Here is a 25543-nt window from a genome sequence, read left to right on the forward strand (position 1 = left end):
TCCTCCTATGTAAAATGGGTGTAATCGTGCCTATGTCTCATCATTGTTGAGAGGTTCTATATTGCCTTCCAGGAATCTGGACAAAGATCTACCTATAGGAGGTTAATCATAGTATTCCTTATTAATAAGGGAGGGAAAGTGGAAATATTTTACATGTCTAATGATAAGAAAAAGTTAAACAAATCATAACATATTCCAAGTTTATTTAGGAGGTGAAGAACACACTGCCTCCTTTCCTTCCCTGAGTGAAGAGAGCCAAAGAAGGAAAGAAACCTGAGGGTGCGCTGTCAGTTCAGCTACCAGGAGTTATTCTATCAGGGAGGAGGGAGTTGGGGCATTTATCCACCAATCCCCACCAATAATTGATGGAAACTGCTTCCAGATGGCATTTGGAAGTTAACTCTGTGGGTGGGCCACATACAGAACTATCAGACTGGAAAAAAAAAAAAGGCCAAGCACATGAAGCGTTGATGCAGATCTGGAGCACCAGGAACGAACGCTCATACACTGCTAGGAGCTGTCACTCCTGCCTCTTTGGAAAACAAATCGGTGTTCCTTAGGATAGTCATAAAATGCCCACACAGTGAGATCTAGCAATTTCATTCCTAGGTACATACACACCCTACATTAATTCATGTACACATGTATCAGGAGACAGGCTTGAGTGCTGGCAGCAACTGCTGAGGGGAATTCATTCAAGCCATATGGCAGAGAAGCTCTGTGAAGGATAATGGGGTCTTATCCATTTTCCAAGATGAGCGCTGGGCAGGCAAAACCACATATATTGTCTACAAATTTCTACAGTAAGAGGTGACACTTGGGAGACACTTGCATATATTAACTCATTTAGTCTGCACAAACCCTATGAGAAAAATGCTGTGATTTACCCTGTTTTATGGATGGGGAAACTGAGGTACAGAATGGTTAATAACCCCCTCAAAGAGTTCTAGTGGGGATTAAATGGCACAATGGAAATAAGATGCTCAGCATAGTGTCTGGCACATAGTAAATGCTAAAGAAATATTGGTGATTGTCTGCATTTTTATTATTAGGCCAAGACTAAAATCTCACCTCTGGCCTGGGCTCCCAATTTCTTGGAGATCCCCAGGTGGGGTCTCCTACCCAGAACTGTGAAATCAGTTTTCACAAATCTGGTTTCTCAGTGTCTATTTCTGGGCCAAGCTGGGATGGTCAGGGGGTCAGTTTGTCCCTGGGCTTGCACCCTCTGCTGAAGCTCGGGGGGCTGTAGGGAGAGGTCCAGCCCCCGCCCAGGCCCCTGGGTTTCTAGCCAGACCCACGTGCCTCTGAAATCTGGAAGGGGGAGCACTGTGACCCCGTCCGGTGGAGGCGGCCTCCGGGCGGGCTGCACCTCCTGTTCTCCCTCCCTGCAGGGCAGGTCTGCCCTCGTGGGCATTTCCTTGGCAGCTCAACACCAGAGGTTCATTCTGGTACTAAAAACAGGCTGTATTTAGACACTCTCAGGCTCCTGCTGAAACAACACTGCATTTACCAAAAGCTGCCATTCCTGCACTGGGGGCCTCTTGGCCTCACCCTTGTGGAAACTCACATTGGCCTGGCAAGGAGGCAGGGAAGGGATCAACCACCACATTCAACAAATGGGACACCGAGGCTCATTGGGGTTGAATGTACAGTGAAGGGGGATGAAGCGATTGCAGCCAGCTTTAAGTGAGCGCCAACTCCAGAAATATGGGTTATCTCATTGAATCCTCCCAAGACTCCAGAGGAAGAATCTATGGTCAGCGTACTTTATAGATGGCTGCTCAGAGAGGTGTGGTCACCTGCCTGGGTCTGACTCCTCTAGCTGACAGGAGAGGATGTTAGTGCAGTTATTTCCAACAGGTAATGAACAAATGGAGACAGAGAAGCAAATGGGCTCGTGCAGGCCAGCATGTACCCCCACCCCAGGTTGTAGATGCACAATCTCTGGACTGAGGACAGCCATCATTCCTCCCTTGCAGGTTGCTGAAAGGGAGGAGTCTGTGAGAATGCATTTGTAAAACCTTTGCACATAGTGTCTAGCACAGAGTGGGTGTGCAGCAAATGGCAGTTAGCTTCATTTCCTTGTTCCCTTTGGGGCAGAATTTCTGTCTGGAGAGAGAGAGAGAGAAAGGCAAAGACAGAGAGACTAAGGCCAGGGAGAGAATAACAGATGGCCTGAGAGGCAGAGAAGGCTTTGGGGCTCCCTTAGGGAAGGTGGAACTGTGGTTTGCCTTGAAACCCCGGGATCACACTGAACTTGAACTCTTCCTAGACCTGCTAGTTCAAAAATGTCAGACACTGCCTCTGCAGAGCCCTGAGTGGGCAGCTCTCTGAGGCTGTCACTGGGGGTTTGGGCATATGGCATAGAGCCATGGTTGTAGGTTTATGCCCCAGGGTGGCCAGTCCCCGATTCTCTCCACTCACTGGCCACCAATGTTTCTTGGGCACTCACTAGGCACCAGACACTAGTCCCACACAGCAAGAAAGCCGACCTGATTCCCCCCGTATCATGGGCTCGGATTCTAGGACGCTCTCCCTCTGGGTGCCCCCCCCCACCTCCCAGCACCAGCAGGACGGAGTGGGTGGCTCCGGGCAGCATTGCCCACACAGTCCCTCACAGGCCCCTCCGGCAGGCCCCCTGCACTTCCCACATCACCAGCGCCTCTGTCTCTTTCTGTTCCCTGCCAGCTTCTAATGAACTCATTATCCTCTTAAAACCCATTGGGCACCCACTTAGAGGAGAGATGTGTTGAAGTAGAAAAGAATGAGAAGGGAACAACAAAAAAGGACTAGACCCAGAAATATCCTCAGAGAGACAAAAGCCACAGGGAATGCAGTCGCCAGAACCATGGCTGACTCTATGCAAATGTGCTGCTGTGTCCAGTGGCTTTGAGGCTGCGCCCATGTGCCTGTGAGCGTGGTGGTGGCAGAGGCTTTTCTTGAAGCCCTGCTCTGGTGCCAGATACTCTTCCTGCAATTTTTAATGCAGTCCTCCTGGCAATATATTTGTTGGGGGATATAAAGATGCTTCTGTCCACGTTACAGGTGAGGGGGCTCTGTCTGTGAGAAGGGGTGTCTTGCTCCAGTCACACAGCTGGTTGGGTGGAAGAGGCAGGATTTGAACTCAGGCAGGTCCACCTCCAGGGCCCACGCTCTTGCCTGCATGCCTTTGGAAGGGTTGGTGTCCCCCTGACCACCTTCATGAGGGCAGCTGTCTTTTTCTCATCCTGACGCAGCTGCAGAAGCATCTGGCACGTGTGTGGTCCACGTGGCCACCACCCACTGCCTGAAGGTTTTCAAAAGATTGGTCTTCCTAAAGCATCTGGGTGACAGTGAAACTTCAGTGGATCCCCACGCACAGAGTCAGAACACAGTGCAGACTCCTGACCCGGCATTCAAGGTTCCCCCTGGCATGGCCCTTACCTACTGCTTAACTGCATCTCCACCCTGCTCGAAGTTCCTTTGCTCCTCCACTCCGGCGACCTGCCCTTCACATGTGCTGTTCCTTCACCTGAAAAACTTTGACTCCTTTTAGAAGAGCTGCCTGCTCCAGGACCCCTTCCTGGGGTGGCCCTCTCTGGTTCCCCCAGGCAGGTGCAGACTCTCCTTTTTGGGGTCCTCTATTCCAGGACTTCCCACCCTAGAGTCCGCAAACCCTCTGACATCTGGAAACTTGTGTGCAAGGGCTTTTTTCTGGATATACATCTGTAGTTTACATCAGATTCTCAAAGGGGTACAAGACCAGAATAGATGCATGGTTAGGAATACAAGCTGTGAAGTCAAGAAGTCCTGGGTTCACAACCTAGCTTCCATGGACCAGCTGTGTGGCTCTGAACAAGTTACTTAATCTCTCTGAGCCTCATTTCTCTCCTCTGTAAAATAGAGATGCCCCTCATAGAACTGTTATGAGGATTAAATCAGAGTATGTATGTGTTTAGAGCAGCGACTGGCACATAATAAGTGCTCAATACACATTAGTTATTAATTACTGCTCTATATTTTATACATCTATTACAGGATTTATCACTGTCTGTCAGTATAGTGATTAAATTGCTGTCTACCTCAATAGACTCAATTATTTATTTTTGCTTCCCAAGCACTCACATAATAGGCAGGAAACACATGTTTTTAAGTGAATGGAAGGATCGGTGGATGAATGGCTGCGTCGAGAGCTGGATGGCTGCTACAGTTCAGATGAATGGGTAGATGATGGATGGATGGATGGACTAATGAACAGATTAATGGTGGATGGATAGGTAGGTGGATTGATGGATGGTTTAAGGAATGGATGATGGATGGTTGGGTGGATTGTGACTTAATAGATGGATAGCTAGGTGGCTGATGAATGGATTAAAGGACAAATGGAAGGACTGATGTATGAACAGATGGTTCGATCCTGCAGGGGCATGGATTTGGGGCTTTTTTGTTCACCTATCTATTTCAAGTATTTAGAGCAGTAACAGGTGCATATTAGGTGCTTAGTACTTAGTTCCTGAATGAATAGGATGGCCTGTCAAGGACTGATGGAAATTACCATGAGCCATAGTTAAACTCCCACGCTGCTGTCTGGATTAGGAGGGGCTCTTACCTCTCAGATCGTCCATTGGCTGCCGATTGAATCCTATGCATTGGCCAAGAGTGTCCTGAGGCCCCCTGCTGGTGGTTGTATGAAACAGCATTAGCCCAATGGCATTTTCTTTCAATTTTCTAATTTACACTGGCTGATGAACCAGAAAGGTTTACTCATAAAGCATGGTTCTCACCCTCTGTGGCCATCTCAATTACTCGAGGGTACCTTGTTACACCTGTAGGTTCCCCCCTCCCCTAACCAGAAGTCCTTAGTTGGAGAGGCCAAGAATCTTCATGCTTAACCAAGCTCCTAGGTATTATGAATCAGATGCTCCTCAGACCACACTCTGATGGACCCTGTCAAACCGTGAGCTTCTACCGGTCATTGAGAACTAGTGGAGATGGGCTGCTGCTTTGGGGTCTGTCTCTGAATTCCCAAGTAATACCCAGACCACATGGAAAAAGGGCAGTGTCAAAAGGCAGTAGTTAAGAGCCATGGTTTTGCGTTTGGAATGTTCTGGGTTCAAATCTCAACTCCACCACTCACTGGCTATGTGGCCTTAGTTGCCTCATCTGTAAAATGGGGAAATAGTCACCTCCCACAAAAATGCCCAGGAGAATATATGATGAGTATGTGGAGAGGGCTTGGCACAAAGCTGGGCATACTGTAGATGCTCAGTTAATTCTGAGTGAGTGAATGTGTTGCTAAATAATCCTGCTTTCAGTCCATTTCCTTGTCTTCCTTGGATAGAGGAGAGGGGCTGTGGCTTTGATTCCTCGCACCTGAATGTGAGCCCTGTGAGGGAAGAGACCTTGTCCCTCTGCTTCCCAGCTTTATCTCCAGTGCTTGGGCCCATGCTTGCTGCGCAGTAGGTACTCACTAATTTATTGTGGGGGGGGGGAGGATGAATTTGATCTGGTTCCAATTCAGCCAGATCCAGCAGACAGTTCAGCAAAAACCTGGGAAGTAACCCACAAACGAGGGTATATTTGACAAATATATAGGAAGTGTGGCGCCTAAGAACCCCAAACTTGTCCCCAAACAAGGGTCCCATAGGACTCAAGCCCCCCACTTCCCAGTTTGGTTTAAGAAAAAGACAGGTGTTCTAGAAGACTCAGGACTGGGCTTCTATCCAGCACTACTGGGTGCTCTTGGCCATTGGTTTCTTCCCTTCTCTGGGCCTCTGCATCCCCCTAGAGAAGGTTCAAGAACCTTTGAGCTCAGGCCTCTGGGAGGAACCTTCTTACGTCCGTTTCTGTGCTGTTTTTCAGGTGGCAGCCCTGAGCCCTAATGCTTGAGCAGATGGAAGCCCACCAGCTTCTGTTCCCACAAGGTGGACACATCGAGCTTGGTCCTCGGCGGTGGAGGAGGCCAGAAACAGCCCTCAGTGAGATAATCCAGCCCTGACAGGCCTAAAGTGCCGAGAAAGGGTGAGAAGTGAACTGCAGCTCCTGGGGACCCTGGAATCCTCCCCCAACTGCTCTTTCCAAAGTTCTTTGGGAGCTCTCTGAGGCAAAGAACAAGATGTAGGAAAATGGGACCAACTCCTAGGTGTCCCCAACCTCAAAGCCCCTTTCATGGCCCAAAGAAGCTCACCTTGACCTTGGGAAAGCCGGGGAGACCTGTGCTCCATTGTCTTGGCCTCAGCCAAGCACGGGACCTGGCCTCCCTCTCTAGTCCCGGTGATCACTCCGCGGAGGGAATAAGCCTGACGACCCCCAGGGGTTCCATCCTAAGGGACGCTTGGGAAAGGAAGCCCTTCCATCCCCTCCCTGAGTGCCGCCCAGCCAAGCCCCGGTGAGCAGTCCGGAATGATCCCGTCATGGCCAAACTCTGGTTCAAATTCCAGCGGTACCTCCGCCGGAAGCCTGTCCGTTTCTTCACCTTCCTGGCCCTCTACCTGACGGCTGGGAGCCTTGTCTTCCTTCACTCTGGCTTCGTGGGCCAGCCCGCCGTGTCCCAGAACCAGGCCAACCCCGCCGCGGGAGCCCCAGCCGAGGGCGCTGAGCTGCCCTTTTTGGGTGACTTGCATCTGGGCAGAGGCCTTCGGGACCCGGGCGAAGCCTCCAGCGTCGCCCGCAGGTATGGACCCTGGTTCAGGGGCAAGGATGGGAACGAGAGAGCCAAGCTGGGCGACTACGGAGGAGCCTGGAGCCGAGCCCTCAAGGGGAGGATCTCCCGGGAGAAGGACGAGGAGCGAGGTAAGGGGCAGGAGGGGGGTGGGCTTAGGAGAGGGGAGGTGGGTGGTACCGTGAACAGCCTCCAGGCTTCGGTGCTCCACAGGAACTGGCCGTCACAGTTACAGCTGGGGACATGCAAAAGATTTTACTGTCACCCCCATTTCAAGAGGGCAAACAGAACCGAGAGAGATTAAGTAGCTTGCCCACGGTCACACAACCTGTCAACACCCCAGCTTGAATTTGAAACCCTTGTCTGTCAGAGCTCAAAATCTGACCCTACCTGGCAGCCTCTTTCAGTCCTTATTAAATATACATAAAAGTAAAAACAGTTAGCATCTATTGAGCACTTCCTATGTGCCACGTACTTTTCTAAGCACATTACCTGTATTAATACTGCAGCTCTCTGTGGAAGGTGCTATTATTCCCGTTTTAAGGATGAGGAAACTGAGGCCCAAGAGTCCAGGATTACATAGCTTGTAAATGGCAGAGCTTCTGCTCCACCACGTTACTTCTCAGTCCATCTTGCTGGATCTCTTGGTGATGGCAGTTGGGCGACCTGCCCTGGGCATATTTTCTTTGCCTTTCACAGTCAAGAAGGGTGTTTCTTTGTGAATGCTTTATCTGATTTGATTTCTACTACATTCATGGACTTGAGCAAGGAGTATGATCCTATGCCCAGTTTACAGATGTGGAAACTGAGGCCTGGAGAAGTGAAGGCACTTCCCTAAGGATGCACAGCTGGTAAGTGGCAGTGACGGAATTTAAATCAAACCCATCTAGCCTGATTGCTTGGTTCTATGACTGTCTCCTGGAGTCGGCTGATGTCTGCTCACCTCCCCGGCATGCCGGGGAGGACACCACAACCCCCGGCAATTCATGAGATTAACACAAATGGACATTCTGGTAATCTGGGCCAGATGGTTTGGGAAGATCCACCACCAATCAGGACAGAAGGAAAACTTCCCTGGCCTTTGGGTTCCTGCCGCACATCACACTTCTGCTGTGATTCAACGTGCAGAAAACCCCTTCAGCCACCATGGAGGGAAGCAGGATCAGACTGGAGGGCTTGTTCCCTGCTTCACCCTGCACCTGGTTTCAGGAGCCATCCAGAAGTCTCCACCTTCCCACTCTCGGGAATTTTCTGGAATTCTGACTCTTCAAGAACTGAACACTCATAGGGAGGTGAAGGAGAAGGCATGAGGTGGCAGGGATGGATTGGGAGACTTGGATTCATACTCTGGTTCCACTCCAGCCAGCCATGTGACCCAGACAAGTGGCTACATTTTCAAACACATCAGTTTTGTCATTTATAAAATGGGGATAATAACTCCTCCCTTCTGGACTTCTCCTGAGTGTTCAACAAGACACCGGTTATGAAAACAGCTAGCACAAAGCCTGGCACACAGTAGGTTCGTAGAGGTGAGGAAGAAATGCTCATGGATCTGCCTTGGGAATGGACCTCATCTTGTAGGCAGTGGTGAGGTGTGCGGTGCTACATTGATGGGGAAATCATGACATGGAGTCTGTCTCTCCATCTTCTCCACTCAGCAAGCTCCATCTGCCCTTAGCTACTCCAAACTCTTCCAGGTACTTTGCAAACCCCGAAGTATGTCACAAGCCTCTACATTCCAGAGTCTCTCCTATATGTGATCCACCTCTCCAACTTCATCCTGTCACCCTCCCCACTCCTTCCCCACACCCTGCCTCACTATCCTTCTTGCTGTTCCTTGAACACACCGATCTGTTCCTACCTCAGGGTCTATGTACAGGCAGTCACTTCCATCTGAGATGTTCTTTCCCCATATTTTTGCATAGCTCCCTCCCTCCAGGTCCCCAGGCATACATTGCTTTCCCATGGTGGCCTTCCTAGACTGTCCTAACTAAAGTAGCCCCACTTCATACCTGGTCACAACCACATTCCCAGTTTTCTTTTTGTCACAGCCCTTACCATCTGAAAGCATCTCGTTTATGTGTTTGCCTCCTTGCTTCTAGTCTGCTTCCCCTACCAGACTGTTGGCTTGGAAAGGGCAGAGTTGTTGCTTGTCCTGATCCTCTGTTTTATCAGCACCCTGGACAGCACCTGACATGAAGATGGTGCTCAGTACCTATTTGTTGAATGAATGCAATGATTGGATGGGCAGATGAATGACCAGCCCTCTGCCTGGAATGCCTCCAAGAAGTAGCTCTACTCTCCCTCAGGGTCTCAGCTGAGCTCACCTCCAGGAAATTGTCCCTGACCCCCTCCAGGCCTGATCAAATGTTTTTCCTCTGTGCTCCCCATCATAGCCCTGTGCGAACGGTAATCACCTCTACTTGTCAAGATCCTCTGATAGAATATGAATTTCTTGTGGTATAACTGATGCATACAATAACAACATCCCCCATTTATTATAAGAATGAAATACCACTGCCACTACTGCTAGTGATTATTACCATTCTTCCAACACCGACTTCATGCCGGCCAGTGTCCTATTTGCTTTTCATATATTATTTGAATGGAATGATATATGTAAAATGCTTATCATTTCTCTTGATTCATAATAATAGGTCACTTGATAATTGCTGTTAATAGTAGTAGTAGTAATAGCTAAAATCTATTGAAGACCATTATGGACTAGATCATGTTATATGTACTTCATTGCCTTATTTAATTATCACAACAACTCAAAAAGTTAGAGACTATTGTTATCCTGTTTCACAAATGGGAAAATTTAAAACTTAGAAGTCACTGACCCCAGGTTACCCAGGGAGTGAATAGAGGAACTAAGGTTTGAAACAAGTTTCATTTAATTCCAAAGTATGTGAGCCTTATTCTGTACCATGCTAACCCTCTTGCCCTTGAAAATCATGTCTTTTATAAAATGTACAGAGAGAAGGAAAAGAAAATAAGAAGGAAGCCTGGGGCCCAGAGTGGACTCCAAAATAAGATCTCAGCAGGCAATCTTTGGAATCAGATGGTTTTATTAAGAAAACATGAATCCATCCTGTCCTTAATTAACTTATTCAGAGTTCTGCAAGGAAAGACAACATATTAGATTAATGCTAATAAAAATGAGATGCTTCTCTGACCTGACACTGCACACATTTGGTTTTTCTCTAAGGCGGGTGAGGGCTCTGCTTGATGCAGTGACACAGGACTTTGGCTGTAAAGGACTCTGAGCCCATCGTGGGCCAGGAAAGGTGGGGGAGCTGATCCCAGGCTTCTGGGTGGAGCCTGCAGTCGCCTTGCTAGATCCTCTATATCCCCCATTCGGGGTTCAAATCCCAGTCCTGCAACTTGGTGGCTGTGCGGCTTTGGGCAGGTCACTTTGCTTTTCTGAGCCTCAGCTTCCTTTGGGAGATAAAAAGTACTTAACATCAGATGGTTGTCATGATGGTGATGTAAGATAAATCAAGTGTATGCTAAGTGTCAGACACTGTTCTAAGCACTTTACATCTATTATTACGTCGCATAAGCTTTATAGCAACCCCATGAGGTGGACACCTGTTAATGCCATCTTGCAGGGAGAAAACTGAGGCATGGAGAGGTTAGGTAATTTGCCCAAGGTTACTGAGCTGGAGGAAGGGCTAAACCAGTATGTGTACCTAGGTGGTTTGAGTCTTATACTTGAACCTGAACCACTGCATCACCTCACTTTGCAGTGCATGGGAAGTGTGCAGCACAGAGTCAGGCACACTGTGGGCACTTAATACCTGATGGCTATTATTATTAATATTGTAATTCTGCAAGAGAAATAGAGGTGCACAGAGGTGATGTGACTTGCTTACGGTGACACAGATACTCAGAGGCACAGCCAGGAGCCAAATCCAGTTTGACTTCAAAGCTTGTGCTGTTTCTATTCCCAACAAATTACAGAGAGGCATGGGCTGGGCATGAAGGAGGACACGGGGAGATTTTGCATTGCTGGAAGGGATAGCAGGGCACCTCCCCACTGATGATACAATCTCTGCAGATTATTAAGAATCTGGTCTGTGTCAGGGACTGTGTGTCCATTCTCTCTTTCCTGTCTCGCATTAGGTAGGAATTTGAGCCCCTTTCATAGGTGAAGAAACAGAGGCTAAGAGAGGTTAAGTGACTCATCCACTGTCACACAGTTGCTAAGAGGCAGAGCAGACGCCAACCCAATTCTGCTGAGTCCAAAGCCCTTATTCTTAATCACTGACTTATTCAATCTCCAACTCCATTCATGCATTCCACATTTATTGCACACCTACTGTGTACTTTGCCCTGTGCTGGGAGGTGGAGACAGGAGTAATTCAAGCAGTTTTTCCCTCTAAGGAATATTCACAGCCCCCTGGAGAAGACAGGCAAGTAAGATAAATTTATATTTTAAAAAAACATTTTTCCTCATTATCAAAGCCACCCATGCTCATTATAGGAGAACTAGAACCCATGGAAAAAGAGAGTGATGAAAATAAAAATGGCCCAGAGTCTCACCATCCAACCACAGCCATGGTCAACACTGTTAGTGTATTGGCTTCCTGGCTTTTCCCTTTACATATGTATTTCTGGAGCGTGTAATGTATGTACCTAACACTGTGTCCTGATTTTTCCCACTATGACACTTTTTCATTTAATTAAAACTTTTCTACAGTGAGCCTAAATTATTTCTAATTTGACAAAGTAATGGGGATGGGGAGGTTAAAAAAAGGAAAAGTAATGGACAGTACTTGGGAATTGTTTAGAAAATGTTACAGTGGTGGAAGCCCTTGGGTCTGAGATCCCAAGGGATAGATCCTGTTCAGTCATGGTGGGGGGATGTATCATGGCTGCCTTCCTGGGGGAGAAGATATTTGAGCTGAGTCCTTCAGTTCAGAAGGCCTTAACCAAAGTGAAAGATGCATCTCTTCTACCCCAGGGAAGCCGAGACAGGAGCAGGAAACCTAGCATGCACTGGAGTGGTCATCTTAAAGGACAGAGAATCCAGGATGGTGGAGACCCCAGCAGGAGAGGAATTATTTCTTGAGTCTACACTCAATGCTAGGCCCAGTCCTAGGCTCAATGTAACTTACAGTCCGTCTTAACAATACCCTTTGCATTAGTGTGCTGAGGCTGCTGTAACAAAGTACCATGAACTGGGTGGCTTAAAACAACAGGAGTTCATTCTCTTGCAGTTCTGGAGGCCAGAAGTCCAAAATTAATGTGCTGTCAGGGGGTGCCCTCTCAAAGACTCTAAGGGAGGATCTGTTCACGGCCTTCTCCTAACTTCAGGAGCCACCAGCAACCCTTGGCACTTTCTGGTTCAGAGCTGCACGACTCCAGTCTCTGACTGTATTTCCACATGGCTTGTGTCCCTGTGTTTTCAGCCAGCCATCTCCTTACAGGACACCAGTCATATTGGATTGGACAGCCCCTACTCCCATATGACCTCATAACTTAACAAATTACATCTGCAATGATCCTATTTCCAAATAAGGTCACATTCTGAGGTCCTGGAATTAGGACTGCAGCATATCTTTCTTGGAGGGGAAACACAATTCAACCCACATCACCTCTACATTTTTACTCTTATTTTCCAGGCAGGAGAACTGTCTCTGCGAGAGCTTCTGTCATACCACAGGGCTCCTGCGGCGTCAGGATTGTGACCCAGACCTAGCAGACCCCAAAACTGTCCTCCCAGTCCACTGTGATGCCTCCTGTTTGTGAATCTGCTCACAAACAATAAATAAGAGGAATACAAATTAGTTCATGTTTAGTTAGTTACCTTTTAACAAATTACCTCTAGCGAGCAGAGCAAAATTTCTTGAAAAGGATTCATGGAAGCAAAAAAAAAAAAAAAAAAGAAAGAAAAACCCACCATCAGGAGAGCTCTTCTCCAGAAGCCTGCGCGCCATCCTGGGCTCACGGCTCGCTGGTTTCCGTGCGGCAGATAAATAACCCTGCTGGGGTGGCTTTGCCATTTCAGCAATATTTGGATGGCTGTAGAGACGACTGATAGTTGTGTGAACTCGGCCATTAATCCACCCTCAAGTGGCCTGCGGTTTTGTCCCTGTGGTACAGACCTGACATCCCCCTCTCCTCCCAGAGATTCTGCCGTCATGGCGGGATGTGATGGGGCCCTGGGGAAGTAGCTGGGGTAGGGGAGGCAGGCGGTAAGCATGCTGATGAGCTCAGCAGGGTGTCATGGCCACACCCTGGGTGTGTTGGCCACAGCCCACCCTGAAGGGTCGGTGGGGAAGGAGTCACCAGCCCGTGCCCAGGGATAGGCATGACTCGATACCCTTTTCTGGACTCCCAGAGCTCAGCCTGTTCATCAGGTCACACAGAGCAACATGCCCACGTTTCTCCAGTACATTAGTGAAAGACCGCATGTCTTCCTGTCTCCTATCGACAGATGAGGTAACGAAGTGTCATCCAACAAGCCTTTGAGCACCTGCTGCATGGGACACCTCAGCCTGATACCTGGTGGCAGGGTGGCACAGCATTTCAAATGCCAGGCTTTGGGGCAGGAGGACCTATGGTGCAGTGCCAGCTCTTCCCCCAAGGGACCCTCCCTCTCCCGGCCTCCCCGGCGTGGGTCCCTCTGATAAGGGACAAGAAGCCCTCTTCCCAAGCTGGGACTCACTGAGGTGCATGGGAAGGGGCAGCTTCAGAACAGACAGCACTGGGCGTGGATTGGGTCAAGACCCTCACGGCTGGTGGACTGTGTAAGACGGTCAGACGACAGACCTGGGCTTACATTTTAAGTGAGACACTTACAAGCTGGGGGAATGTGGGCAGATGACATAGTTTCAGATTCCACTTAGAAAAGAGAAAACACAGAAGTAGCATCAGTAGTGACCAGTCAGACACATACCATATGCCCAAACTAAGAGGCGCATTTCAGGCAGGCAGATGTAACAGTCATAGGATCAGCTTCCTCATCTGCAAAATGGGTTAGTGAGGATGCGAGGGTTGAGTTTTTTTAAAAAATGAGGCATGGTCCATAGGAAAGTAGCACATAGTAGGTTCTCAGTGCATGGTTTCCCCCCCTTTCTCCCTCCCCACCCCACATATACATGCTCACACTCACACACACTCACACAATCTTCTGATCCGATGACAAAGACCTCATGCTGCCAAAAGAAACCCACCTTCCCCCCATCCCCTCTCCCTCCTTCCCATCCTCCTTTTTCTCCTTCCCTCTTACTCCCTCTTTTCTTTTCTCCTCCTGCCATCCTATAATGCATCCCTGGACACTCTGTCCTCTAGGGAACTACTGAGCAGAAGTTGATGTAAAGCCCTCACCAACACGGCCCATGAAAGTTTCTCTCGCCCAGCCCAGGTGTGACCAGCATCACGCCCCCAGGTCATGGGGCAGTGATTCCATCTGTGACAGGAGGGACATACATTGTTGAACAAGCACAATGACAAGACGTGGGCTTCTGCAACACTGTCAACATCTGATGTGCCTGCTCCAGGGAGGTGATGTTTCTTTTAAGATGGACTGTTCTTTGTCAACCAAATCACCTCTATCTTATAAGAGCGATTCAAGGGGATCAGGGTCGAGGCACATCTCCAGCAGAGCTGACAAATTCTGCACTTAGCAGGGTGCACTGTGGGGCACAAAGGCTTGGGAATTGGCTGGCACCTTCATCTGGGTCCTGCTCTCCATCAGCAGCCAGGGCGGCAAGAAGCCCACAGTTTAAATAGTAGCCTCACCAGAGAAAGTGAGCAAGTGGCATGTAGCATTTTGTAGTCACTCCATACGACAGCTGTTTAATTCCAAGGCTGGCTGGATCCTTAGTCCAACCTCCAGTTACTTCCAAGTGGAATAACGGCAAGAGCACTGGTTTGGAGTCCGATAGACCTGGATTTAAACTTTGTTCTGACACCAGTTAGTTAGCTACAGGTTTCCGGCAGGCCATGTCACCTTCCTGGGCCTCTGCTCAGTCAGCTGAGGAAGGAGCACGAGCATGCCAGTGTTCCCTCATCACGTGGGTCATTGCCAAGATCCCCAGATTCAAGAGGAAGCAAGTAGTAGTTCAGAAACATAGTCTCTGGAGCCAGATCGCCTGGGTCCAATCCTAGCTCCACATGTACAAGCTGTGTTTCCTTGGGCAAGTCACTTAACCTCTCTGGACCTGTTTCCTCTTCTGTATAGAATAGGAATATTAGTACTTGTCATGCAGGATCATTGTAAAGATTTAATGAGACAATATGTATACAGCACTGAGCAAAGTGCATGTCCAAATAATTATTGTAAGAACATATGGGAAAAGACTTTATAAACTGTAAAGTGCTATCTTTGTGTGTGAGAATTACTCCTTACCATGAAGTACAGGGACACATTTATTACTTTAAAAAATCTAAATATATGGTTTATAATTGGTTGTTTTATATAACTTAAATTTTTCCTTTGGATGAAAGCATTCTCCTTGGCCCACAATATAGGCAAACTGTAAAGTACTTAGATAGCACGTGAATGGCAAGTTTCTTATTCCACTCACCTTAACTTTGTTTCCTATAATACGTATGACACTGTGGTAGAAACACATAGAAAAATCATTCAGTTGTAACCAATGCAATCATTTAATTGTATTTTCATTCCCACTAGGAAGAAAACTAGGCCTCAGGTTAACTAGGCTAAAGTTACAAGGCCAGTGCTTGGAAGAAACCAGAGAGAGAAGAGAACGGACTGTGAGATATTAAGCCCAGTGTCCTTTCCAAGGGAAAATAAATGCTTTAGGGCTGCTTGTAGAAATGATTACATGCTATCAACCATCCAGCTTTGCAGAGCTGTCTTAATACGGGTCTTATCTGCTTGGTATCTAGGGAATGACCCTGGCTTGGGTCCCTGGGTGCCCAGTTGTCACCAGCACAGCCCAAGAGCTTGACCTTAACCCTGGCTACAGTCCCCTCACCCTCTCTGTTGGCCTCCAGGTCCCACAGACATATCCACTGGACTCCACTACCCTTGTGGATCTGGTTCTGCCATTGCACATGACTTTCAGTCTCTCTTATTTCTGCTTTTTTGCTCAGGGGAAGGGATTAGTACCAAAATGTCAAGAAGGCCACATAGCCAGAGGCACCCTGGTTGCTCCTGAAACCCTTTTCACATTGTGCTCAGCCAAATCTGACTTCTCTCCTTTCCCCAAAGCCAAGTACATCGGCTGCTACCTGGATGACACCCAAAGCCGGGCCCTGCGAGGCGTGTCCTTTTTTGACTACAAAAAGATGACCGTCTTCCGTTGCCAGGACAACTGTGCAGAACGGTAGGGCCCTGACACCCCGGGTTTCATTCATCTCCAACCCCTTCCTTCTCAGGTCCCTGCCTATGGGGTTCTTTCCTTTTGCACGGAAGGCTGTGTTGTAGAATGAGCATGTGGCCACAAGGAAAGAGTGATGCAAGGGTGTGTGTGTGTGTGTGTGTGTGTGTGTGTGTGTGATGCGTGCACACGTGCACACAGGCATGCAGATAAGCAGGATGGTTCAGGAGTTGATCTGTGGGATTTGTGTCATGCAGTTGTATGCCACCAGGCATAAGTGATGAGTTTGTAGCATACGGTGTGCAAGGGAGCTGGTTATGTTTGTGAGCTTAATACCAATACACAATTATCTTTAAATAGTAGGGGCTGTGTGTGAGGGAGAGTTTGTGAATATACGTGTAAGGATCTGGAATTGTGCTTGTGTGTGGGAAAAGCACAAATGGGTGTTTATGCACACACAGATGTGAGTGTGAGCATGAGTCTAGTGAGATCTCTGTGGGAAGTGTGAGGTGGGAGCCTGGGTATCGGGTACTTAACGGTTTCCCAGCAGAGGAATCCCTTGTATTCCTCCTGGGGAGGATCGCGTGGGCAGACAGTGTTCTCTAATCTAGGAAGAACATGACGTTCTTCACTAGAATATGCGCTGGGGGTGGGAGCTGACTTTCCAGGAGTGGACAAGACCCCAAAGGACTGGCAAGTGGGGATGGGGCCCTCCTTGGCCCAGGCCTGGGCACCAGTGTTGCCTCCCTGGGGGCACCTTAGGGTCGTCATCACATCTAGATCGGCCATGGGCCATAGGGAGCCACTGGAGGGTGTTAGTCGGGGGAGTGGTGTACATTCATTCAACAAATATTTATTAAATACCCATCATATGCCTGGCACTGTGCCAGGATATGAGCAAGGTAAACAAGACCTACTGGGTCACTGCGCTCATGGAGATTATATTCTAGAGCAGAAGACAGAGGGGCAATTTCCAAGAGAAATACAGAAGTAAACAAGATCGTTTCAAAAGTGGTACTCGCTATAAGAAAACAGGGTGGTAGGGGAGTGCCCGGCAGGAGGGGGCAGTATGTGGATGGTCAGGGAGGCATCTCTAGGAAGGACCCTTGAACCAGGCCCTGGCAGACCTGCAGAAACCAACCCCTGCAGAGCAGAGTCAGCATCCCAGGCAGAGCAAGGCGGGGACAGAGGCTCTGGGGAAAGGCAGGAGGCGAGGAGGAGGAGGCGACTGGGGGGGACCAGGGGGAGGGGGAGCCAGATCACCGAGACCAGGGGTGCTCAGCCTGCAGTGCGCATCAGCAGCACCTGGAGTCTTGCAAAACACAGACTGTGGACCCCACTCCCACTTTCTGAGTCAGCAGGTTTGGGGCAGGGCCCAAGAATCTGCATTTTTAACAAGTTCCAGAACCATATGGATGCTGCCCATCTGGGGTCCACAGCTGGAGCACCACTGCTCTGATTTGCACACCCAGCAGCACATGAGAAAACCTGGAAAACTTAAAATCTTGCTGCCCAGGCCAGTTAAACTAGACTCTCTGTGTCCCCAGCCGATTCTAATGGGCATCTCGGATAAAGAACCAGACACGAGGGTTTGTAGGCCACGCTAAGCCATTGGGAAGTTTATCTGGATGGAAGCCACTGAGGGGATTTAGGTAGTGGAAAGGTGTGATAGATTTTATTTTTTGAAAGATCCTTCTGGCAAGGTGACAGTAAGGAGATTAGGATCAGTAGTCTGGGGTGTTCTCAGGGACTGATGGGGTGGCCATAAGGATATTGAGGCTGCCTCCATTTCCCTTTCTATAGAAGTTATCCACTGCCAGGTAACAAATTACCCCCAAATTCAGCATCTTTAAATAAAGATTTACTATCTCACATGGTTTCTGAATGTCAGGAATTAGGAATTTAGGAGTGGAATTAGCCAGATGGTTCTGCCTCAGCGTCTCTCATGAGGTTGCAGTCAAGATACCAGCAGGGCCTACAGCCACCTGAGGGCTTGAGCAGGGCTGGGGAAACCGCCTCCAGGGAAGGCACTCACATGGCTGTTGGCTGGAGACCTCAGTCCTCACCACAGGGGCCTCTCCGTGGCGCTGCTGGCATGTTCTCTCACGGTGGCTGGGTTCCCCCAGAGAGCCACCCAAGGTAGAGAACAGGAGAAAGCCACACTTGCTTTGGGGTATAACACCCATTGGACCTTTCTCGTGGAAGTGCTCCTTCTATCATGGGCCTGATTATATTCGAGGATGCCCCAAAACCAGGGCTTGAAAGAGACAAAGACTGAGACAGATGAGGAAGAAGAAGGCTGGCTCAGCCCCAGGATTTCGGTGGGGTTCAGGCACCAAGACGCCAGCCAGTTTAAGCTGCTTTTGCTGCATCTGCCCAGGTGAGCGTGTGGCTGGATCGGGCAATGACCCCTGCTGCTCCGAGTGGCAGAGGTGTGAGGAGCGGAGGCATGAGTCTGGCTGGGTCTGTCTCCCCAGTGACGTCCAGAGTGAAGAGGCGAACGGACAGTTCCCACTGGGTACACCTGGCATTGTGAACAGCATTTGGCAGGCTGCTCCCCAGGAGCCCTCATGGTTCTGGCCTAAGAGGCGGCCATGGGCAAGAGAGCTGAGCAGGGCTGGTCCTCTGCCCCTTGCTCCACACCAACCCCCTGCAGCCAGAGTGAGCAGCACCTTTTCATCTGTTTACAGAATTCGTGTCCACTAACAGTCCTTTTTAGGTTTCCGTGGCTATGGGGAAAAAAGTGGAAAACGCTGCAGTGCCTGGATGTTTTTTTGTTTTAGGGGAAGGAATTTTCTACTTGGCTGGATGTTGGTTTTGACATCTTCCAAAGGGACCTGAGCGTCCCAGCCTCCTTCCCTCCTTCCAGTGTCCTCCTAAGGGGCCTGGGGGTGTTGTTCCTGGAGAATGTTTCCTGGAATAAAGGCGCTGGATTCTGGAGCTATGACTGGCTCGCGGCTCTTGACAGGGAGCAGCAGGAGAGTGGTGGAACCACGGGACAGGAATGGTGTGTGCGTGCCACATGCTGAAGGTGTATACAGGTGGATGTCAGTATGGACACTGTGGTCCATGTGGGTAGGTGGATGGGGTGTGTAAGACGTTAGGTGGGTGGTCCCTGGGGGTCCTGGTCCCCAGAGCCCTCCGATCCCCCAGGTCTCCACGCTTTGTGAGTCTCCCTGTCCCCGTGGTCTGCAAGGTGGCCTGACAGCAGCCTTCCCCTAGGGGTTACCTGTATGCCGGGCTGGAGTTCGGCGCTGAGTGCTACTGCGGGCACAAGATCCAGGCGACAAACGTGAGCGAGGCAGAGTGCGACATGGAGTGCAAGGGCGAGCGGGCCAGCGTGTGCGGTGGCGCCAACCGCCTGTCCGTCTACCGGCTGCAGCTGGCCCAGGAGTCGGCCCGCAGGTGTACGTGAGTTGGCCCCGCCCCCTCCGCTGCCCCGCCCTTCTCCGCAGCTCCTCCCACAGCGGCGGCGGCCCTGGCCGCGCAACCCTGCGCTTGCCCATCCTGGCTCCCCACCACTCGCAAGGCCTCGGCTACCCTCCCAGGCCATCACAGCCCTGCCTCAGCTTCCCCGCCTGCTACATCCGCATAGAGCTCTGTGCTCCAGCTCCTCGGAAGGTTCCCACCTGCCCTCTTCTCTCCCTCCCCTCCTGGGCTGCTTCCTGCCCCAGTGCACGCCTCCTTCTCATACATCTTCCTCTTGACAAAGGGGACTAGAGCCTGCGCCCAGCCGGCCTTCCTGATTTTCTGAAAGCACATTGTCTCTAATGAATGAGGAGGGCTATAACAGCGTCAACAGCAAGCACTTTGTCCTTTGCTAAGTGCCTTAAATGGAACAGCATACATAGTCCTCACCATGACCCTTGAAATTGGCGGTAGCATTCCCCTATTCCCATTTTACAGGTGAGGAAACTGAGACTCAATGCCACGTAGCTTATAAGCAGCTTAAACCCAACTCCAGAGCCTACATCTTTAATGCTCCCAGGGAGAATTTATTCATTGTGTACCAGTGCTTTCTCCTGGAAGTGTTCCTTCTATCAATGGGTCTGATTATATTCGAGGACCCCCCAAAACCAGGGCTTGAAAGAGACAAAGACTGAGACAGACGGGGATTAAATGTGTAAAATGGGGTTAAATCACAGCCTGCAAAATGCTGGTCATGATGCCAGGTGTACCCAGTGGGAACCGTCTGTTCACCTCTTCGCTCTGGACTTCCCTGGGGAGACAGACCCAACCAGACTTCAGTCCCGGGAAAACTCTCCAGTTTCCAAGGGAGCCCCCTCTTCTGTGAACACCATTCCACTGTCCCCTCTCTGGATATTTCATAACAGTTAATATCTGTTTATCAACAATCTGCTATGTACAGGGCACTGTGCTAAGTCTACTACAGGCCTGATTTCTTTGCCTTCCCTATAGCCTTTCAGGCAGTTACCATTGTGATTTAACCCATTTTACACTGAGAAAACTGAGGCTTTACAAATTTAAGTAAATCTGTCCAAGGTCACACAAATTAAAGGTGACCTTCAAACCTATAAAAAGTGCTAATGGCGTTGACAAAAGATGGAAGGCTGAGATATCTCCAGGTTACCCTTAGGATGCAGTCCCTACGGTGGAAGAGAAATCTCAGACCCAGTCTCCAACCCTTGGGTCAGCATTTCCCAAGTGTGAATGTGCCAGAGAATCCTGTGGAAGTCTTGTTAAAATGCAGATTCTGACTCAGCAGATTGGGTGGGAATCTGCATTTCTGAGGAGCAGCCAGGTGATGCTAGGCTGCTGGCCGTTGGACCACACTTTGTATAATAAGGCCTTAGACTTCAGCGGAGCTCACAAATCCAGCCCAAAATGTAGGCCTGCCCACCCAGAGGGACTTGGCAGAATGTTCCCGCCTGTTTGCATGTAGAGGAAGGCTTTTTCCACGGGAATGTCATTGTACATAAAAATTTATTGCTGCTTTGCTTGATAGCGTGTTCTGTGTTTCAAATCTGATGTTTCTGAACCCAGTTTAAGGTTTGCTCAGCCGTAGCGTTGAGTGTGCTGTCAGTTTACTTTGCAGAGGGGCAGATTTCTACGAATGGATATACTTACACATAGCTGCCTGAGTCCATCCAGGTCTGAAGGCCTGGCTGGCAGAGGACAGAGGCGCTGTGTGAAACCCCGACTGGAGAACGTCCACACAGCAAGTTTCTGGTTTGGCCGTTAGTATAATGAGGTTTTCATCTGATGGCAGATTACCATCTTTACCACTGATCTCTTTATGCCAATATTTGCATTATTTTGATGGTGATTTGACCATCTGAAGAGATTGTTGTTGGGAAATCCAATCCGGGGAGGTCTCCCTCTGCCCTAGGTGAGACCTCAACCCAGAAGAGCGTTCCTGACTCTGATCAAGAATTCACGAGTGGGTCAGGCAGGGCAAAGGATAGTTTAATAACATGAAAGGAGGGAAGGCAGGTGTGCTCCAGAGATGAGCAGCGCGCTGAGGTTCGGGTTGGGTGGTCTGAGAGCTGGAGTTTAAGCGGGGGGTAGAATATTCACTGGGAGAGGTGGGGTTTTCTCAGAACAGGGAGGGGATTTGGGGTGAGGAAGGGGCTAGGCCCTCTTTTTGTTCTGATTCGGCCTTGGAACGGTCAAGGCCGCAAGGGGTGTGGTTTTTAGTATGTTAATGAGCATATGAGCTTTGGGGTGAGGGCAGGTTATTTTTGTTCCCATTCTCAAATCTGGTTGTTCTGAACCAGTTAACTGCCTTCTGTTTTGCTATCAGTTATTTTCTTAGAAACTCACTAGCTTGTTTTTGCTTAACCTCTTCTGCCGCCTGGCTACACAAACTGGCCTCAAGCTTCTCTTGACTCACCCGGGGCCTGGCTCTTTTCCTGAACTACACATAACGTTTTCCTGAATGATATAAGCCTATGTCAAGATAGACTTAGAGTCATGGGAAAGTTAGAGGGAAAGCAGCTACCCTTAAAACAGCCTGGAGAGTGGAGAAGAATCAGATGACAACAATCAGGCTGTGTAGGTCATTAGCCAGATATTAGACATTTATGTCTTTTGGTTAATGATAAGATTGGCTGGATAATCTGGACATTCTCTCTCTCACTCAAATACACACACACACACACACACACACACATACGCACACACTATTGTGATCACCTGATATAATAACACTGTCAGGACCTTCTAAGATTTTTCAATCAGCTGAAATATAAAAGCCTCTGCACACAGAGACACTAGATTCTGCTATAATAGTGTATGTTTTGCCCTGTGGGCACGGATGGGCTTGGGTAGTTGCTGGAGGACAGCCTCTCAGGCTGGTAGGAATGCTGTGGCACCCCTCAGCTTGCCCACCTCTGCAGCAGCAAAATTACCCAGGGTGGTGTTTCATCTGAGAAAGGAGCCTTTGTGTTTAGGCCCAGGAGGGGAACACATTCATGTCTACTGAGAGTGGAGTCCTGGATCCTCTAAGTCCACCACAGTTGTTCAGAATCGTCACTGTATAAGCTGGGGCACCTTCATTTGAAGGCTCTGGAAGAAAATTGAGGCCTTTTTAACCTCAAGATTCCTATGGCTGAGATAAGAATGGAGGTGGCTTGGATAAGGAGATGGAGGCTAACAATGTGTCAAATTGGGACTTCTGAGGAGAATGTGTGGGTACTGTTCATTGAACCAAAACACTTGATGAGCTCCCACGTGGATTAGGCATGGAGAGGATCAATGGAGAACAAAGCACAGTCTCTGCTTCAAGGAACTCACCATCTGGTGGAGAAACACCCAAGACCAGTGGGATCTGTTCAAGCAATGGGCGTTATGTACCAGGGATTGTGGGGGCTCTGTTTGCAGGAGCCAAAGGAGCAACATTTGAGCTGACTCTTATTCTAAGGAGATTTCCAGGTGAAAGGGAGAGACATATATTCCAACTATGAGCAAAAAAGTCCAGGGTCAGCAAGTCATGTGTTGAATACTCAGAAGCACCTTCCTTGCCAATGTCCCATTTTACTTGTTTAGGAACTGAGGCCTAGAGAACAGAAATGGCTAAATTGAACAGCCATGTAGGGGGGTGGGGCGCTTTACAGCAGAGGGCTATTTGATTAGGGCCTTGAAAGATGCATAGGATTTTGCCTGGTGTAGAAGAGGAGGATATCCAGGCTCAAGACAAGGAACCAAGCAGTTGGAGAGAGATATAGGCAAAAAGAATACAGTGTGCAAAGCCTAGAGGTAATTTCAGGAAATGATGGGCAGGCATGATTTTTCCAAGGCCACAGTGCTCCTTCGGGACTGAGCATAGGCTGGAACCCAGGTCTCTGACTCCTAGTTTGGGTACCCACTCACTACAGTGCTGTAGATACCTTGACTTCCTATATTGGATCCTAGACCTCATCTCTTCTCTTTTGGGAGGACCCCTTGGATCCAATTTACCTCCTTCTTTCCATGGCCCCTGATCTCACTTTCTGCCTTACTTCCTGACTCCAGGCAAAACAGAAATCTCCAAGTGTTTGTGCTGATCCAGTGGTACCTTTGGCTTCCCATTCCTGGATCGGATTTATACACAGATAAATCAGAAAGGGGGCCTTCCAAGTTACTGATACGTGACACTAGTGTGTATTACATAAGGTAGGCAAATGAGCAAACACACCAGGAAACAAGTATGGTGGAGACCAGATTCCATTTGTAGAGTCATTAGTTGGTATTAACACTGTGTTCTAACTGTGTTTCCCTGAGCAGTGGTGCAGAACTCTTAATGTTTGTGAGATTAAAAGAAGGCTTATTATCTCCCAAGCACCTCTCTGGTAGGGCGTCCACCTTGTATAGGGAGCCAGCCTATGTGTTTCTGAAGTCATGGAATTCTCCTACAGTAGCTAGACCATTAAAAGGTTGGCAGAGCAAACATCTGCAGGCACCCTGCTATTTTGCCTTGACACAGTCTCTCAGGTACATGGACTCTTTGCCCCTGTTACAAAAGAACCAAGAAATGGACTTCCTTCTAGGTTGGATTACATTTTACACAGCAGTTTGCTAAATGTGTCTGCAAGTGTAACTATCCTCCCAGAGAGCAGAGACCTGCTGGTGGCTTGAGAGCATTATGGCTTTATAGGATGGTGCAGGAAATTTCATTTGCCACCAAGAGTCTTGCAAGGTTGGAACTACACTGAATGTATGTGTATGTATCCGGCCAATGGATGCTGTCCATGGTGCTGATCACCCTTTAGTGCTGCCTAAACTCCCATGAGGGCAGACCCCCCTTCTGCGATTCCAACTTTTTGCTCTCTTTTCTTTTTCTATCTTGGTGAAAGTATTATGAAGCTTACATTATCACTGAAAGAACAGATTCTTGACTTACGGTTCACAATTTACATAGTGGATTTTGTGCACTGTTGTTAGTTCTGGCAATTCTTTGTCTTAGAAAGTTAGGAGGGGAATTTTATACAGTGCTTGTGCTTTGTGCTCACTGATACTCCATTCTAACCACTTTGGCTGAGGGGAGCCTCACATGATCATGCAAAGTCCCATTGGATGCATGAACCATGTCCAGCTCCTTCTTTGCCAGGCCTGCTGCCCTCTCCTTCCCCTTGATATATGCCCGGGACCCCTGACTTTCATAATTCATATAGGCCTTCGTGAGTTCTGCTGTTTAGGGCCAAGGAAATAATAGCTAGAAAATTTTTCTTCTGCATCATAATGGTCATAATGGAGGAGAATTGGTTTGCGCTTCTTCCCTAAGGAAAATCCAAGAAGTCTGTGGGAGCTATGTAGGCTTGAAACCAGGCAGACATTGTTTCTGCCCCCCACCTCTGTCACTTACTTGTGGTGTTAACTTTGGCTAACCCACTTATTCTCCCTGAGCCTCAAGTGCCTCATCAGTAAAATGGGGACAGTTCCAACCTTTAAAGATTACTATGACCACCAAGTGAGGTGAAATCAAGATAGCACACAGCACAGAGCCTGTTACAGAGTAGTACTGGTACCTCTTTCTTCCTAAAATGAAAACTCCCCAGTTCCCTCTGAGCAGCACCCAATTCAAGCTATTTGAATTCCCAGCAGCCTGCTGGAGCCTTTGGTGATGCCTAAAATAGCTGGTTTCAATTCTCCTTGGATAGTTAGGTTCTTTGTGTAATTCAATCTCCTCTGATTATAGGTAGCCGCTAACAGCTCCCAGCTCACTGCCTTGTCTCCTCGCCGGCATCTTTAATGCAGTAGAGGCTTGGCCTAATTACCCAGGGGGTGGTGGCCTCTTTCAAACCAAGGAGAACTCTTCCACGCCTGCCTTTAAGCTGATGTTTGGTGAAATTTTCCTCCTTTTTGTGAAGCTTCAGAACAAAGAGATGATAGGACTTCAGAGATACTTGCAGCTGGTTCCAGGCTGTTCTTCATCCACCCCGAGCAGAGAGAGTTGATGAACAGTTGCTCTGCTCGCCTCTTGCTAGTAAAAACCCCAAGCTGTTGAGGTCACGCACCATCCCAGCTGGCTTGGCAATGAAGAGCTGACATTATCAGAATGTGGGGCATGGGCTTTGTGATTCTTGGATCCCTACTGTGGGGCCTGAGAGGATTTCTGGGAAATTCAAGTGGCAGGCATGGGGTCTCTGGAGCCCAACCATGTTAG

At 48.8% G+C, this 25543-nt stretch overlaps 1 protein-coding gene and 1 long non-coding RNA gene across 6 annotated transcripts in view; one reads left to right on the top strand and one right to left on the bottom strand.

The window, feature by feature from the left end:
- Nucleotides 1–25543, top strand: part of WSCD2 (WSC domain containing 2) — a 113974-nt gene that overhangs the window by 57143 nt on the left and 31288 nt on the right. For all 4 annotated transcript variants that reach the window (XM_037004324.2, XM_037004323.2, XM_073223970.1 and 1 more), the window contains 3 exons: nt 5842–6771; nt 15831–15945; nt 19162–19346. In XM_037004324.2, coding sequence (XP_036860219.2) covers nt 6393–6771; nt 15831–15945; nt 19162–19346 — 679 coding nt within the window. In that variant the 5' untranslated portion in view covers nt 5842–6392. The remainder of the gene's footprint in view (nt 1–5841; nt 6772–15830; nt 15946–19161; nt 19347–25543) is intronic.
- LOC140846634 (uncharacterized) lies at nt 6832–19307 on the bottom strand. 2 transcript variants are annotated; one of them, XR_012125967.1, is made up of 6 exons: nt 19169–19307; nt 13548–13615; nt 12972–13075; nt 12549–12670; nt 10962–11045; nt 6832–10081 (listed from the first exon to the last, which is right to left on the bottom strand). It is a non-coding gene; the product is annotated as an uncharacterized lncRNA (long non-coding RNA). The 2 variants fall into 2 exon arrangements; XR_012125966.1 differs by having other exon boundaries at nt 6832–12670.

Source organism: Manis javanica, chromosome 15, assembly GCF_040802235.1.
Source record: "Manis javanica isolate MJ-LG chromosome 15, MJ_LKY, whole genome shotgun sequence".
Lineage (NCBI taxonomy): Eukaryota > Metazoa > Chordata > Mammalia > Pholidota > Manidae > Manis > Manis javanica.